This window comes from Melospiza melodia, chromosome 13 (genome assembly GCF_035770615.1).
Source record: "Melospiza melodia melodia isolate bMelMel2 chromosome 13, bMelMel2.pri, whole genome shotgun sequence".
Classification (NCBI taxonomy): domain Eukaryota; kingdom Metazoa; phylum Chordata; class Aves; order Passeriformes; family Passerellidae; genus Melospiza; species Melospiza melodia.
Window position 1 is genome coordinate 15,902,386 of NC_086206.1, and position 13,157 is coordinate 15,915,542.

At 53.8% G+C, this 13,157-nt stretch overlaps 2 protein-coding genes across 3 annotated transcripts; both read left to right on the forward strand.

Moving 5' to 3' along the window:
• Positions 1 to 3,656: 3,656 nt before the first annotated feature.
• Positions 3,657 to 8,855, forward strand: LOC134424299 (C-signal-like). 2 transcript variants are annotated; one of them, XM_063167971.1, is made up of 8 exons: positions 3,657 to 3,741; positions 4,190 to 4,297; positions 6,290 to 6,911; positions 7,274 to 7,325; positions 7,490 to 7,677; positions 7,983 to 8,141; positions 8,235 to 8,354; positions 8,650 to 8,855. In XM_063167971.1, the coding sequence occupies exons 3-8, from the start codon at positions 6,765 to 6,767 to the stop codon at positions 8,761 to 8,763; spliced, it is 780 nt and encodes a 259-aa protein (XP_063024041.1). In that variant the 5' UTR covers positions 3,657 to 3,741; positions 4,190 to 4,297; positions 6,290 to 6,764; the 3' UTR covers positions 8,764 to 8,855. The 2 variants fall into 2 exon arrangements, with proteins under 2 accessions (XP_063024041.1, XP_063024040.1); XM_063167970.1 differs by having other exon boundaries at positions 4,190 to 6,911.
• A 1,491-nt stretch (positions 8,856 to 10,346) lies between these two features.
• Positions 10,347 to 12,661, forward strand: LOC134424298 (C-signal-like). Its single transcript, XM_063167969.1, has 6 exons — positions 10,347 to 10,688; positions 11,044 to 11,095; positions 11,297 to 11,484; positions 11,790 to 11,948; positions 12,042 to 12,161; positions 12,457 to 12,661. The coding sequence occupies exons 1-6, from the start codon at positions 10,542 to 10,544 to the stop codon at positions 12,568 to 12,570; spliced, it is 780 nt and encodes a 259-aa protein (XP_063024039.1). The 5' UTR covers positions 10,347 to 10,541; the 3' UTR covers positions 12,571 to 12,661.
• Positions 12,662 to 13,157: the final 496 nt, after the last annotated feature.

Genomic DNA, 13,157 nt, shown 5'->3' on the forward strand with positions numbered 1-13,157 from the left:
GGCCCGCCTGGCGCCGCCTCCCGAGCCCGCGGGCCTCACCGGGCTGCCCCGATCCCGGGGGACAGCCTGCCTGAGGGGGCGGGATTGTGTCCGTGTGTCTGTGTGTGTCTGTGTGTCTGCCCACCTAATGTTCACTGCAAACACAACAACCGCGTCCCAGCCCTGGCGTCTCGAGGGGAGGAGCGCGGGGTCTCGGAGCCAACCGGGGCGGCTGAGGGGACTCTTGCCAAGGGTGGTGAGTGAGGGAGAAAGCTTGTAACAGGTCTGGGTGGTGGCTGCAGCACCTTTAGCACACTAATCTTCACCGTAGATAAGAGAAAAAAAAAAAAAAAAAAAAAGCCAACCCAAACTAAACCCGTTTAGCGTGAGAAAGTACCAGCCCCTTTACGAGCTGTTTTTATTGCCTGCCCAGAAATGCGCATGATATGCCTCTAAATCTGATAAACAAATAGATCCACGAAGGTGCTCTGAGGCTGTAGCGCCCCTCCTGTGGAGATCGGCTGAGGGAGTCGGGGTTGTTCAGCCTCGAGATGAGAAGGTTCTGTGGAGCCTTTAGGGCTCCTTCCAGCGCCTCAGGGCACTCAAAGAGAGCTGGAGGAGGACTTTGGACAAGGGGGAACGGCTTCAAACCCACAGAGGGCGGTGTTAGATTGAGTGTTTGGAAGAAATTCTTCCCTGTGAGAGTGGTGAGGCCCTTCCACAGGTTGCCCAGAGAAGCTGTGGCTGCCCCATCCCTGGAAGTGTTCAAGGCCAGGTTGGACAGGGCTTGGAGCAGCCTGAAGGTGTCCTGCTCATGGCAGAGGGGTTGAATAAAATGGTCTTTATGGTCCCTTACCACCCACATGATTCTGTGATTTGGGCAGTTTGGGCTTGCAGGTGATTTGAGGGATGTTTCCTCCTTTTTGTTGCTGAGTATCAGGTGCCTGGTAGAACAGCTGTAGAGTAAAGAGGAAAAGGTTTGCTGGCATCTAGGGATGGGAAAACAGGGCTGGAGGGAAAAGGGAGAACAGAAAAGAGATAGTCAGCATCAGCTGGAGGACAGTATCTGGAGGGGGTCTGCGTTTGCCAGCCTGGAGGTGGGTGTTATTGTTTTATTTTTAGCTGCTATATGGACAGCCACATACCCATTAAAATCCCATTACGGTGAGCACACAGCTGGGATTTCAACAGTAATGACTGAGCAACTCTGATGTATATAAGGGTTGTTATTTATGTTGCTTATTTTCATCTTTGTTTGACAAACACCACAACAAAACATCTCTGATACTGATAAATACATCAGAAACTAAATATTTCTATCAGTCGGGTGATAGCATCAGGTGATTTGTGCTAACTTTATCCTGCTCCATGGTGGTTCAGATACACAGGAGCCTCTGCTCCCCAGTTCACTTCAGGACATTAAAATGCTTTTAGACTTTTCTTTTACAGAAGTTGGAATTTAATAAAAATAAATTTTTGATTATACTACTAAGGAAAAAAACCCTTCCTTTTAGCAGATATTTGGATTAAATGTCCTGTTGTCCTTTTCCTTCTGTGCTCAGGCCATTAATTCAGTGACTTCTCAGCAGAAATGCTGCTCTGTCTATGGCAAAGTTTAGCAAATAATGACCAAGGGGTACCAACACTCAATCACAGCCAGGGTTTGGTCACCTGTTCTACACAGATCCTGCATGCTGCAGGCAAATTACATTTATAGCTCTTCCTGAAAAGTGCTTGTTTGAAAAAGCCTCGGAGACAGGGATCTGCTGTGCAGAAACAGTTAAAGTGCAGCCACAGCTGAGGGCAGGAGGAGCCTGTTCTGAATGCTGATGTGAACCGTGAAAGAAAGGCAGCTCCAAGTAGCATTAAGTGAGTACTCTCCAGGTGGGTGTGGGCTTTGCTTGACCTGCTTCTGCTCCCCATGAATGAAATAGAGGATTATCCGTTCTTTGAAAACCTTGCTAGTTAAGTGTTGGGAGGCTTCCAGCAGGTAATGATGAAAAATGCAACCAAAAAAAAAAACCACCAACAGATAATAATAAAGCATAAAACTACAACAGGCATTGCAAAACTCCGTGCTGCTTGGTAAAGTCTGATATTGGTGAATTTCGCAGCGTTTGAGGGTGTAAATCATAGAATCTTAGGATGTTTTGGGTTGAATGGAACCTTAAAGATCACCTAGTTCCATCCCCTCTGCCATGGGCAGGGACATTTTCTACTAGACCTCCCTAAGAATACAAAGTACTTGAGTTCACTTAGCTAAAAATCAAAACTAGTAGTTCCTGTTATCAGCTCATTGATGTTGTAATTTGGTTGAATTTTCTTCATTGTAAAGAACATGTGGGCACATGTGCTTTGCACTGAGCTGATGGATTCATCCTAAGTGCTGCTTTAAATCACTGGATTTTTAAAAAGTGCAGCTAGAGGAAGAGGGGAAAATATCTTAATTAAAGAAAAAATGGTGAGTTTTTCTCCCCATTCCTTTTTATAAATATGGTTTGAAACCAGAATGAACAACTATGGTAAGTTTAAGTTTCTGCTGATAAAATACCAATGCAGCCCGTTTTACTCTAGCAGTGTCCACAGCTACTTACAGAACAATATGAGTTTTTGCTGTTCACACAATGTATTTTTTCTGCTCAGCTGTGTGGGCAATGGGTCACATCCTTTAGGCTGGCATGGCATTTTTGGAGCAGCATGGTGCTCAGCTTTTAACTTCTTTACAGGGAATAAATTTTCCATAGTCCTTTAAATGCTTTTTAATTTAAAGATTATACTCACTCTTCCCTGCTTAAATATCTTTCCTTAATAAGATTTAATGATTCTTTTCAACTGGATTCCTAAATTAACATCTGCATTACCATGTATCTATTCCTAAACTTTACTGTGCCTCCTTTTCTCACTTCAGTACTTGGATGTCAAACCAAGGCAGTCACAAGCTGATCATTTAGCCTGTGCCTCAGTGTTCCTGAGAGGGAGCATATCTGCCACGTGTGACAGCCCATCCTCAGCCATCCCTGCTAGCAAATCTGATAGTGGGAAAGAAAATTCGTCTTGTTTGGTGGTTCTGAGGTGCCTCTTCATGGCACTGTGCTGAAGCATGAAGGATAAACCAGCCACCTATCCTTAGAGGATGGGAGAAATGGTCAGTGAGAAGCTGTGCTGTCCCCATGGGTCCTGGCAAAGCAGTTCTGTCCCTGTGCTGCCAGCCCTGCAGCACCCAGGTAGCTGAGGCATCTTGGCTGCTGTCACAAGGGGAATATCCCCAAAAGGTGTTTCTGAACCCAGTGTGAGGCCCCAGGCTGGCACAAGGTCAAAACACTGTGGCCCAAGGGAGGTTGCATGGACAGTGTATTTTAAATCCTCAGTCATAGAATCACAGAATGGTTTGGGTTGCATGGAACCTTAAAGACCATCTTGTTCCAACCCCTGCCATGGGCAGGGACACCTTCAACTAAACCAGGTTGTTCAGAGCCCCCTCAACCTGGCCTTGAACATTCCAGGGATGGGACAGCCACAGTTTCTCTGTGTAATCTCTGCCAGGGCCTTCCCACCCTCACAGGGAAGAATTTCTTCCAAATACCCAATCTAACCCTGCCCTCTTGTCAGTGTGAGGCCATTCCCTTTGTTCTGTCACTCTATGCCCTTGTCCAAAATGCCTCTCCATCTCTGATACAATGCAGGTGTAACCTGGATGAGTCTGCTTGGAAAACAGCAAAGCTATGACAAAGGTGCCATGGGAACTTCACTTGGGGGCTGCAGGTAGGCTCCCCCAGACCCTGCATCCTTTCACAAGGGGGTGTCACTACTCACAGAATCATATCATGGAATCACAGAATGGTTTTTGTTGGAAGAGACCTTACACATTACATAGTTCCAACCCTCCTGCCATGGGTTTCCAACTACCCCCAGATCACTAATCCTCTTCAGCCCAGAAGAAAAGTAATAAGGAAGGGTGGGTACTGCCCAGCTTCAGTTACAGTGCAGGGTTGGTCCCACCCCACCTCTGCGTGGGTGGCTCACTTATCACTATCTATTGATTCTTTAGCAAATGACTAATAGGTGATGACAGACCTGAATGCATTGTGGAGCAATGGAGAAAAAAAAAATGGACAAAATCAGCCTGATAAATAGCAGCGACTTTATTTCTTATTTATAGTTGATTAAATGTACTAAAACTAATTGTGCCACACCCCTGTTCCCCTGGCAGGCAGAGAAAAGCATGTTCCTCCATGTTTCTGTCAGCAGCACTGTCATTGTGCAATCACCTCAGTGACTGAGAGCACACTTGAACCTCCAGCAACTGAGAGTGGAAAAGGTGTGACTGCCTCTTGGAAAACTGGCTCCAAGTATTCCCAGTGTGGGGATATGAAAACAATCCATGGGTAAATGTGCAGCAGCCTGGGGCTCATGGGAGAAGAGCTACAGTGCCCCTGAGCTTGGTGTTTGTGAGGCTGCACCTTGAATCTTGTGTTCAGTTTTGGGCCACTCACAGCAAGAAAGACATTGAGGTGCTGGAGTGTGTCCAGGGAAGAGCAGTGGAGCTGGGGAAGGTCTGTAGCATGAATATGATGAGGAGCTGATGGGGAGCTGGGAGGGCTCAGCCTGGAGAAAAGGAGACTCAGGACCAGGACTGTTATCACTCTCTGCAACTCCCTGACAATGAGGGTGGAGCCAGGTGAGGTCAGGCTCTGCTCCCAAGTAACAAGTTACAGGATGAGAGGAAACAGCCTCAAGTTGTGCCAAGGAACATTTCAATGGGATACTAGGAAAAAAATTCTTCACAGAAAGGACTTTCAAGCACTGGTACACAGGCTGCCCAGGAAAGTGGTGGTGTCACCATCCCAGAAGTGTTTAAAAAATGCATGGTTGTGGCACCTGGGGACATGGTTTAGTGGTGGAATTGGCATTGTTAGTCTAATTGTTGAAATCAGTGATCTTAGAGGCCTTTTCCAACCTAAATGATTCCATAATTCTGAGGACTTTACTGCTCAGCTTAAGATTTAAACCATGCAAGAACATTTCAGAGCAAAGGAAGCACCTGAATCCCCTCTTAGGAGCTGGACCAAGATCCTTTCCAGAGGCTTGGGGACAGCAGCAGCCCTTGTGATGAGACTGGGCTGCAAGGCAGTGAGACTGGTTTCTTTCCCCTCTGCCTCTTCCTGCCAGGCTGGACTTAGACTCCTGGTGAAGCAGTGCTTGTTTAAACTGTAATAATCAATAATGCGGTGTGTGGCCCCACAGCAAAGTCAACATGACAAAGTTACAGCTCCAAAACAGTGAAAGGCTACTCAAATGAGGTGACACAGCAAAAATTCGAGACTTAAAATGTTAATTGTTTGTTTTCTGACACTATCTGCTTCTAAGTCACTGTGGAGGTTTCAAACAGGCTGTGGGTGATGGCCTTATCCACCACCTAGAGGAAGAAAACCATGGAAGTCTGTTTGGAGGATTTGAGCTCTGGTGCATCTGTTGGCAAGTGTAGTTGAGGTCTGTAGTCATTGAAAAGGAAATACTGAAATGATCTATGGAGCCTGAATGCCAGTCCAGCCATGTGGGAGATCCTCAGTGAGAGATCAGTCTGAGATACTGAAAGGCCCAAAGCTTTGTAGTGCTGGTAAGTGGTAGGAATTCACAAGGGAAAAGAAGTGTCTCAACCCAATATGGAAAATTCAAAAAGTAGACAGAGATCTAATTAACCAAGGAAACAAAATGGGAAAAAATTAATTGCATTGAACTTAAGGAGAGGCTCAGAAAACAGGCTGGAGTGGGCAGGAGGAAATCAGCTGCTGCCAGAGCATGGAGACACCCTTGGCATTGCCACTGGAAGGAAGCTGTTCTGTTAATCCTGCTGCCAAGGTATTCTGGGGCACAAGATGTCATGTGAGCAGCCTGTGCAAGGCCTCTGGGACTCAACGTAGGAGGACAAGGGGTGGCAAGAGGTTTCTGGGAGTGGGTCTTCACTTACAGTGGGACAGAAACACATGGTGTACACACACACTTGATCCACCCTGGCGATCTTGTAATGCATCACTTGAGGTACTGACCAGCACTGGGCTCCACTGGTGGTAGCACAGAACAGTCAGTGCCTCGTGGCAATAGCTGAGGTGGAGAATAGGCTTTGAGCAGGGCATTTCCATTGCAGGTAAATATCCCAGGTGCCTGAGTCCTCTGTGGCTCTGATCAAAGGGACAGCTCAGCTTAGGACAGCACCCCAAGGGATGGGGTGCATGACCTGCAGCATGGTGCTGTGCCATGTCCCCACCTTTCTGCCAGGACACCACGCTGGGTTTGCTCTCCCACTCCACAGGTCTTTGGCTCCACAATGAGGGAGAGGTTATTGTCTTGGAAGAAGGAGGAGCAAGGCAGAGAACATTTGCTCAGGGTCACCTGAGGCGCAGCTTGGTACAATGTGCAAAAACCATCAAGCCCACAGGATGCTCGTGAATGTGTCAAGCCCACCTGAGCCATGGAGCTTCCCACATCAACCCACATGCTGCTCTCTCCCTCTTCACCCACAACAGCCCCACCTGGCTTATGGCATCAGGTTACCCTGAAAGGAATGCCTAATTTTCCTGGAAAAACCAAGTAATTTTGCTGTTAGGTAACAAGGATTGGTCCCCAGCCAGGACATATGTCCTGGAGCTCAAAGAGCTGGAGCAGTTGCTCCTCCCAGAGAGAAGCCACCATTAGAGCAAGCTGTGAGTGGGTGGGGTGGGACATTCTAAAAGGAAATACTAGAGAGCTGAGTAAACAGTGTAAGCTGGAGTGAAGAGAGAAGCAGCATGGCAGAGCTTTGTGTCAGCTCCGTTCTGGTGACTGGGGCCAACCGGGGGCTCGGCCTGGGGTTTGTCCAGCATTTCCTGAGGATGCCAAAACCACCTCAGTGGATTTTTGCGACCTGTCGGGACCCCAAGGGACAGCGAGCACAGGTGAGGCTGGGCAGGAGGCAGGGGCTGTGCTGAGGGATGGGGGCACTCAGTGCCAGGGGGAGATTGGAACAGGGATGGTGCTTGCAAGGGGCTGGAGCTTCAGCTGGGCACGTGTGGCACAGGGCAGCTGGGCTGAGACAACATGGGAGCAGCTGTGCATGGAGGGGAAGGGATTCGTGGTGTGTGCAGGAGCTGTGGGGTGTTCCCCCTGTATCAGGATCAGGGCAGCTGGAGCAGGGTGCTGGGCACTTGGTGGTGCAAGGATGGAGCTGGAGGGACACAGGTTTTGGCTGGCTTAGCAGGGTGAGCCTTGGCAATGCTGTTCCAGCCTCTTGGTACCAATGTCATGACCCCTCTTGCAGGACCTACAGAATTTGGCATCCAAACATCCCAACCTGGTCATCATCGCACTTGGTAGGTTCCCTCTTGCCCCAGTTCCTCTGGTGAATGCTTGGGCACTCATTACAGCCCTGGGAGCTTCACCCAGGAGGCAGTCTTGGGGGGGCACTTCCTTTGGGGGGCACAGGGGACCCCAAACCACCACAGGGTTCCTGAGCTCCAGTGTATTGGCTCTGCAGAAATTGCCAACCCAGCCAGCATCAAGGCAGCTGCAACCAAGGTTGAGGAGCGCCTGGGGGGCTCTGGGCTCAACCTCCTCATCAACAATGCTGCAATGGTCAAGCCTAAGATGCTTGAGGCTGAAACACTGGAGGACATGACTGAGACTTACACCACCAACACAGCTGGACCCCTGCTGATGGGCCAGGTGAGTGCCCAGCACTACAGCACAGCTCCAGAAGGATCCCTTCCCATGTACTTAAACTGAACATTACAAAGGGAGTGAAAGTCCAGTGGACGGGGCTCCTGTCACAGCTCTGGTGCCCTGATGGGCTCTCAGCTGATGAGAAGCTCAGGCAGCCATGGGCTGGAGCTCAGGAGCTGGAGCCCGGCAGGGAAGAGGAGGGAGGACGCCCCCCAGTGCTGGTGTCCATGTTGCCCACTGTGGAAGGAGCTTCTCCCCTGCCCTGTGCTGTGTCCATGTGTGCTCCTGTCCCCTCTGTCTCCTCTCAGGCATTTCTGCCCTTGCTGAAGAAGGCTGCCCAGGGGAGCCCAGGCTCAGGGCTGAGCTGCAGCAAGGCCGCCATCGTCAACATATCCAGCATTGCCGGCTCCATCGCTTCTGCCTTTGCTTGGGAGTTGATGCACGTCACCTCGTACCGCTGCAGCAAGGTACTGTCACAGCTTTGCTTTCCCTGCCCAGCTGCGGGTCCCCTTGCAGCCTCCCTTCCCCTCCCACCACCGTCCCTCATTGTCTCCCCTCAGGCTGCTCTGAACATGCTGAGCAAGTGCCAGTCCCTGGCGTACAAGGAGCACGGCATCCTCTGCGTCGCTCTCCACCCCGGCTGGGTGCAAACCGACTTGGGCAGCTCTGCCGGAGGCGTGGTAGGAATTCTCCCGGGGCGGGTCCATTACAGCTCCGGGGCTGATTTTGCATGGTTGGGAGTTGCTGTCCTGAGCCCCTGCCCGTGGCTTCCCTGCCTGCCCAATCCCTGCTGGAGCAGCTCCCCCTGTCCTGGGTGCTGGGTGTCCCCATCCCCTCAGTTCTCATCTCAGTCCATCCCCCTGGGGTTTTCAGCTTTCCCTTTGCCCTGGAGCAGCTCTTTCCCCTGGCTCCAGCTGCTCCAGGGCTCCCAGCCAGGCCTTGGGCATGGGCTGCATCTCCCCCTGTGCCCCACAGCCCCCCGTGACAGTGGATGACAGCGTGCAAGGGATGCTGAAGGTCCTCTCCTCCCTCTCTGAGAAGGACACCGGCACCTTCCTGGACTGGGAAGGGAAAGTCATCCCCTGGTGAGACACCACTGCAGGATCCTGGCAGCCATGATGTCCCTTTGGCACTGCTCCCACCTCCCCTGCATCCTCAATAAACTCCTGCTGAGACCCCCAGCTCTGTTGTGCAGTGCCAGCTCATGGGGTGCCCCTTTCCAGATATCCCACTCCTGCCCTGGGGATTGGTGGTGCCCAGAGCTGCCCCAGCCCAGGGCTGTCACTGGCACCCCCATGAGCTCCAGCCAGCAGCTCCCATGGCACCGTGAGTGCCCTCTGGAGACCTCCCCTCCAGGAGGCACTGGAGGAGCTGGAGCTGGGCCCTCTCCTGAGAGGAGAGAGATCTTCTGAGCCCCTGCAGGACTGGCTTTCTCCTGCCCAGGCTGAGCTGCCTGAGGGGCTGGGGGTCACAGGGAGCAGCTGCTCTCTGCCCTCAGCAGGGGAATGCCTGGTCACAGGTGGGACAGAGGGACACACAGAATTCGGGCAGAGCACAGGGATCCTGCCCCAGGCTCAGACAGGGGTTTGAGACTGAATATGGAGACAGAGCAGCATCATCTGCCAGAGTTTACAGAGTGAGGGGTACAGAGGGAGCACAGGTGGGTTGGAAAGGAGACAGAAGTTGCTTCCCAAGCCCTTCTCTTCTGGAAGCTCCACACCCAAACACTTCATCCCCACGTCCTGGGCAGCCTGGAAGAGGCACAGCCCTGCCAGCACAACCCAAGGAGTGGGTGGCCAGGAGAGGAGACATTTCATAGCCACAAAATGTCTGTGGAGATGACAAATGGGACTCAGTCCTGGGACAAAGCACCTGAACGACCCTCCTGGAAGGCTCAGTCCTGGCTGCTGCTGTCCCAGTCTCTGTGCTTCCACCTGGGAGAACCAGGCAGGGGATGGGTGGCTGGGGCAGGGGGTGACCTGGGGGCTCCCTCCCCTGCATGGGCACCATGCCTGGGACAGCATCTCCAGCACCTCCCTGGCAGCTCAACTTGCTGGCCCGGTACGGGTACATGGGGGCCTGTGGCACGTGGAGGCACAGCCCGATGGAGCCCAGCTTGGAGGAGATGTTGATGACAGCAGCCCTGCTGCAGCTCAGACCTTCCTTGCCTTGGCTGCCTGCTCCAGGAGTGGCAGAAATTCCTGCTGCAGGGACACAGATGCTGCATCAAGATGCGGCAAGCCTGCAGTTTGTGTCTTGCTGGAGTTCAAGGCCAGCAGCTGGTGATGTGCTGGCCATGCAGGTGCCCATCCTTCTGCCAGGAGACTGGATCCTCTGGGTGTGCTTCCCTGCATGGGAGTGTTGTTTCACTTGACCATCAGGGAATGGGCAGTGGCTTGGAGGAGGCCAGCTCAAGGCAGAGAGTGTCTGCTCGTGGCCATGTGAGGAATGTCCTGGCCCGGGGGAGCGGGGCCGGGGGTGAGATCAGCCTGTTCCCAGTGCTGTGTGGGTCTGATGCAGGAAGCCCTTCTTGTGAAGGTGTCAAGCCCATGTGAGCCCTGGAGCTTCCCACATGCTGCTCCCTCCCTCCTCAGCCACAACATAAACCTCTCCTGGTTTATGGCCCTAGGTTTCCCAAGGACAACAGAATTTTGCATGAGACCGCCAAGAGTTTTTGCCCTTTGGAAACAAGGCCTGGCTCCCAGCCGGGATCAATGGCCTGGAGTTTGGAGGGCAGGTGCAGTTGCTCCTCCTGGATCCAAGGGTTGGTGTAAACCCTGAGTGGGTGGGGTGTCTGGAAAAAGCTAAAAGGAACTATGAGAGAGCAGAGCAAACAGTGAGAGCTGGAGCAGAGGAGGACAAGCAGCATGGCTGGGCTCCACGTCCGCTCCGTTCTGGTGACTGGGGCCAACCGAGGCATCGGCCTGGGGTTTGTCCAGCATTTCCTGAGGATGCCAAACCCACCTCAGTGGATCTTTGCAGGCTGTCGGGACCCCAAGGGACAGCGAGCACAGGTGAGGCTGGGCAGGAGGCAGGGGCTGTGCTGAGGGATGGGGGCACTCAGTGCCAGCGGGAGATTGGAACAGGGATGGTGCTTGCAAGGGGCTGGAGCTTCAGCTGGGCACGTGTGGCACAGGGCAGCTGGGCTGAGACAACATGGGAGCAGCTGTGCATGGGATGCATGGAGGGAACAGTGCTACTTGGTCATGGAGAACTCCCCATCCTTGAGTTCAGGGCAGCTGGAGCATAGTGTGGGTCCACGGTAGTGCAGGGATGGAGCCAGAGCAATGTGGGTTTTAGTTGGGAACAGCTGAGCCTCTGCACAGCCGCTCCAGCCCCTCCATGCCTACACAGTGCCCTCTCTTTCAGGAGTTGCAGAATTTGGCCTCCAAGCACCCCAACATCATCATCATCCCGCTCGGTAGGTGCCCCGAGTGCGGATCCTTTGCCCCAGTTCCTCTGGCGAGTGCCCAGGCTGGGCACACCCTGGGAGCCCGTGCTGGGAGGGAGCTGTGCCATGGGCTGGTGCCTGCAGGGCCATCGGGCACTGCCACCTCTGGGGGAGCAGAGGGGACTCCAGCACGGGGACACAGGCTCTGACCTCCCTGTGTTGGCTCTGCAGAAGTCTCTGACCCCGCCAGCATCAAGGCAGCTGCAGCCAAGGTTGGGGAGCACCTGGGGGGCTCTGGGCTCAACCTCCTCATCAACAATGCTGGAGTTTTGAAGGCAAAGTCCCTTGATAATGAGATGCTGCAGGACATGACTGAGACTTACACCACCAACACGGTTGGACCCCTGCTGATGGGCCAGGTGAGTCCCCAGCACTACAGCACAGCTCCAGAAGGATCCCTTCCCATGTGTGCAAGCTGGACATTACAGAGGGAGTGAAGGGCCAGTGGGAGGGGCTCCTGTCACAGCTCTGGTGCCCTGATGGGCTCTCAGCTGATGAGAAGCTCAGGCAGCCATGGGCTGGAGCTCAGGAGCTGGAGCCCAGCAGGGAAGAGGAGGGAGGATGCCCCCCAGTGCTGGTGTCCATGTTGCCCACTGTGGAAGGAGCTTCTCCCCTGCCCTGTGCTGTGTCCATGTGTGCTCCTGTCCCCTCTGTCTCCTCTCAGGCATTTCTGCCCTTGCTGAAGAAGGCTGCCCAGGGAAGCCCAGGCTCAGGGCTGAGCTGCAGCAAGGCTGCCATCGTCAACATATCCAGCATTGGCGGCTCCATCGCCTCTGCCTTTGGTTGGGAGTTGATACAAATTGTTTCCTACCGCTGCAGCAAGGTAGTGTCACAGCTTTGCTTTCCCTGCCCAGCTGCGGGTCCCCTTGCAGCCCCCCTTCCCCTGCCACCACCGTCCCTCATTGTCTGCCCTCAGGCTGCTCTGAACATGCTGAGCAAGTGCCAGTCCCTGGCGTACAAGGAGCACGGCATCCTCTGCGTCGCTCTCCATCCCGGCTGGGTGCAAACCGACATGGGCAGCGCTGCGGGACACGCGGTAGGAATTCCCCCGGGGCGGGTCCATTACAGCTCCGGGGCTGATTTTGCATGGTTGGGAGTTGCTGTCCTGAGCCCCTGCCCGTGGCTTCCCTGCCTGCCCAATCCCTGCTGGAGCAGCTCCCCCTGTCCTGGGTGCTGGGTGTCCCCATCCCCTCAGTTCTCGTCTCAGTCCCTCTCCCTGGGGTTTTCAGCTTTCCCTTTGCCCTGGAGCAGCTCTTTCCCCTGGCTCCAGTTGCTCCAGGGCCCTCAGCCAGGCCTTGGGCATGGGCTGCATCTCCCCCTGTGCCCCACAGCCCCCCGTGACAGTGGATGACAGCGTGCAAGGGATGCTGAAGGTCCTCTCCTCCCTCTCTGAGAAGGACACCGGTGCCTACCTGGACTGGGAAGGGAAAGTCATCCCCTGGTGAGACACCACTGCAGGATCCTGGCAGCCAGAGGTCCCTTTGGCACTGCTCCCACCTCCCCCACATCCTTAATAAACTCCTGCTGAGACCCCCAGCTCTGTTGTGCAGTGCCAGCTCATGGGGTGCCCCTTTCCAGATATCCCACTCCTGCCCTGGGGATTGGTGGTGCCCAGAGCTGCCCCAGCCCAGGGCTGTCACTGGCACCCCCATGAGCTCCAGCCAGCAGCTCCCATGGCACCGTGAGTGCCCTCTGGAAACCTCCCCTCCAGGAGGCACTGGAGGAGCTGGAGCTGGGCCCTCTCCTGAGAGGAGAGAGATCTTCTGAGCCCCTGCAGGACTGGCTTTCCCCTGCCCAGGCTGAGCTGCCTGAGGGGCTGGGGGTCACAGAGAGCAGCTGCTCTCTGCCCTCAGCAGGGGGAAGCCTGGTCACAGGTGGGACAGAGGGACACACAGAACTTGGGCAGAGCACAGGGATCCTGCCCCAGGCTCAGACAGAGGTTTGAGACTGGATGTGGAGACAGAGCAGAGAGACATCAGCTGCCAGAGTTTACAGAGTGACGGATACAGAGGGAGCACAGGTGGGTTGGGGA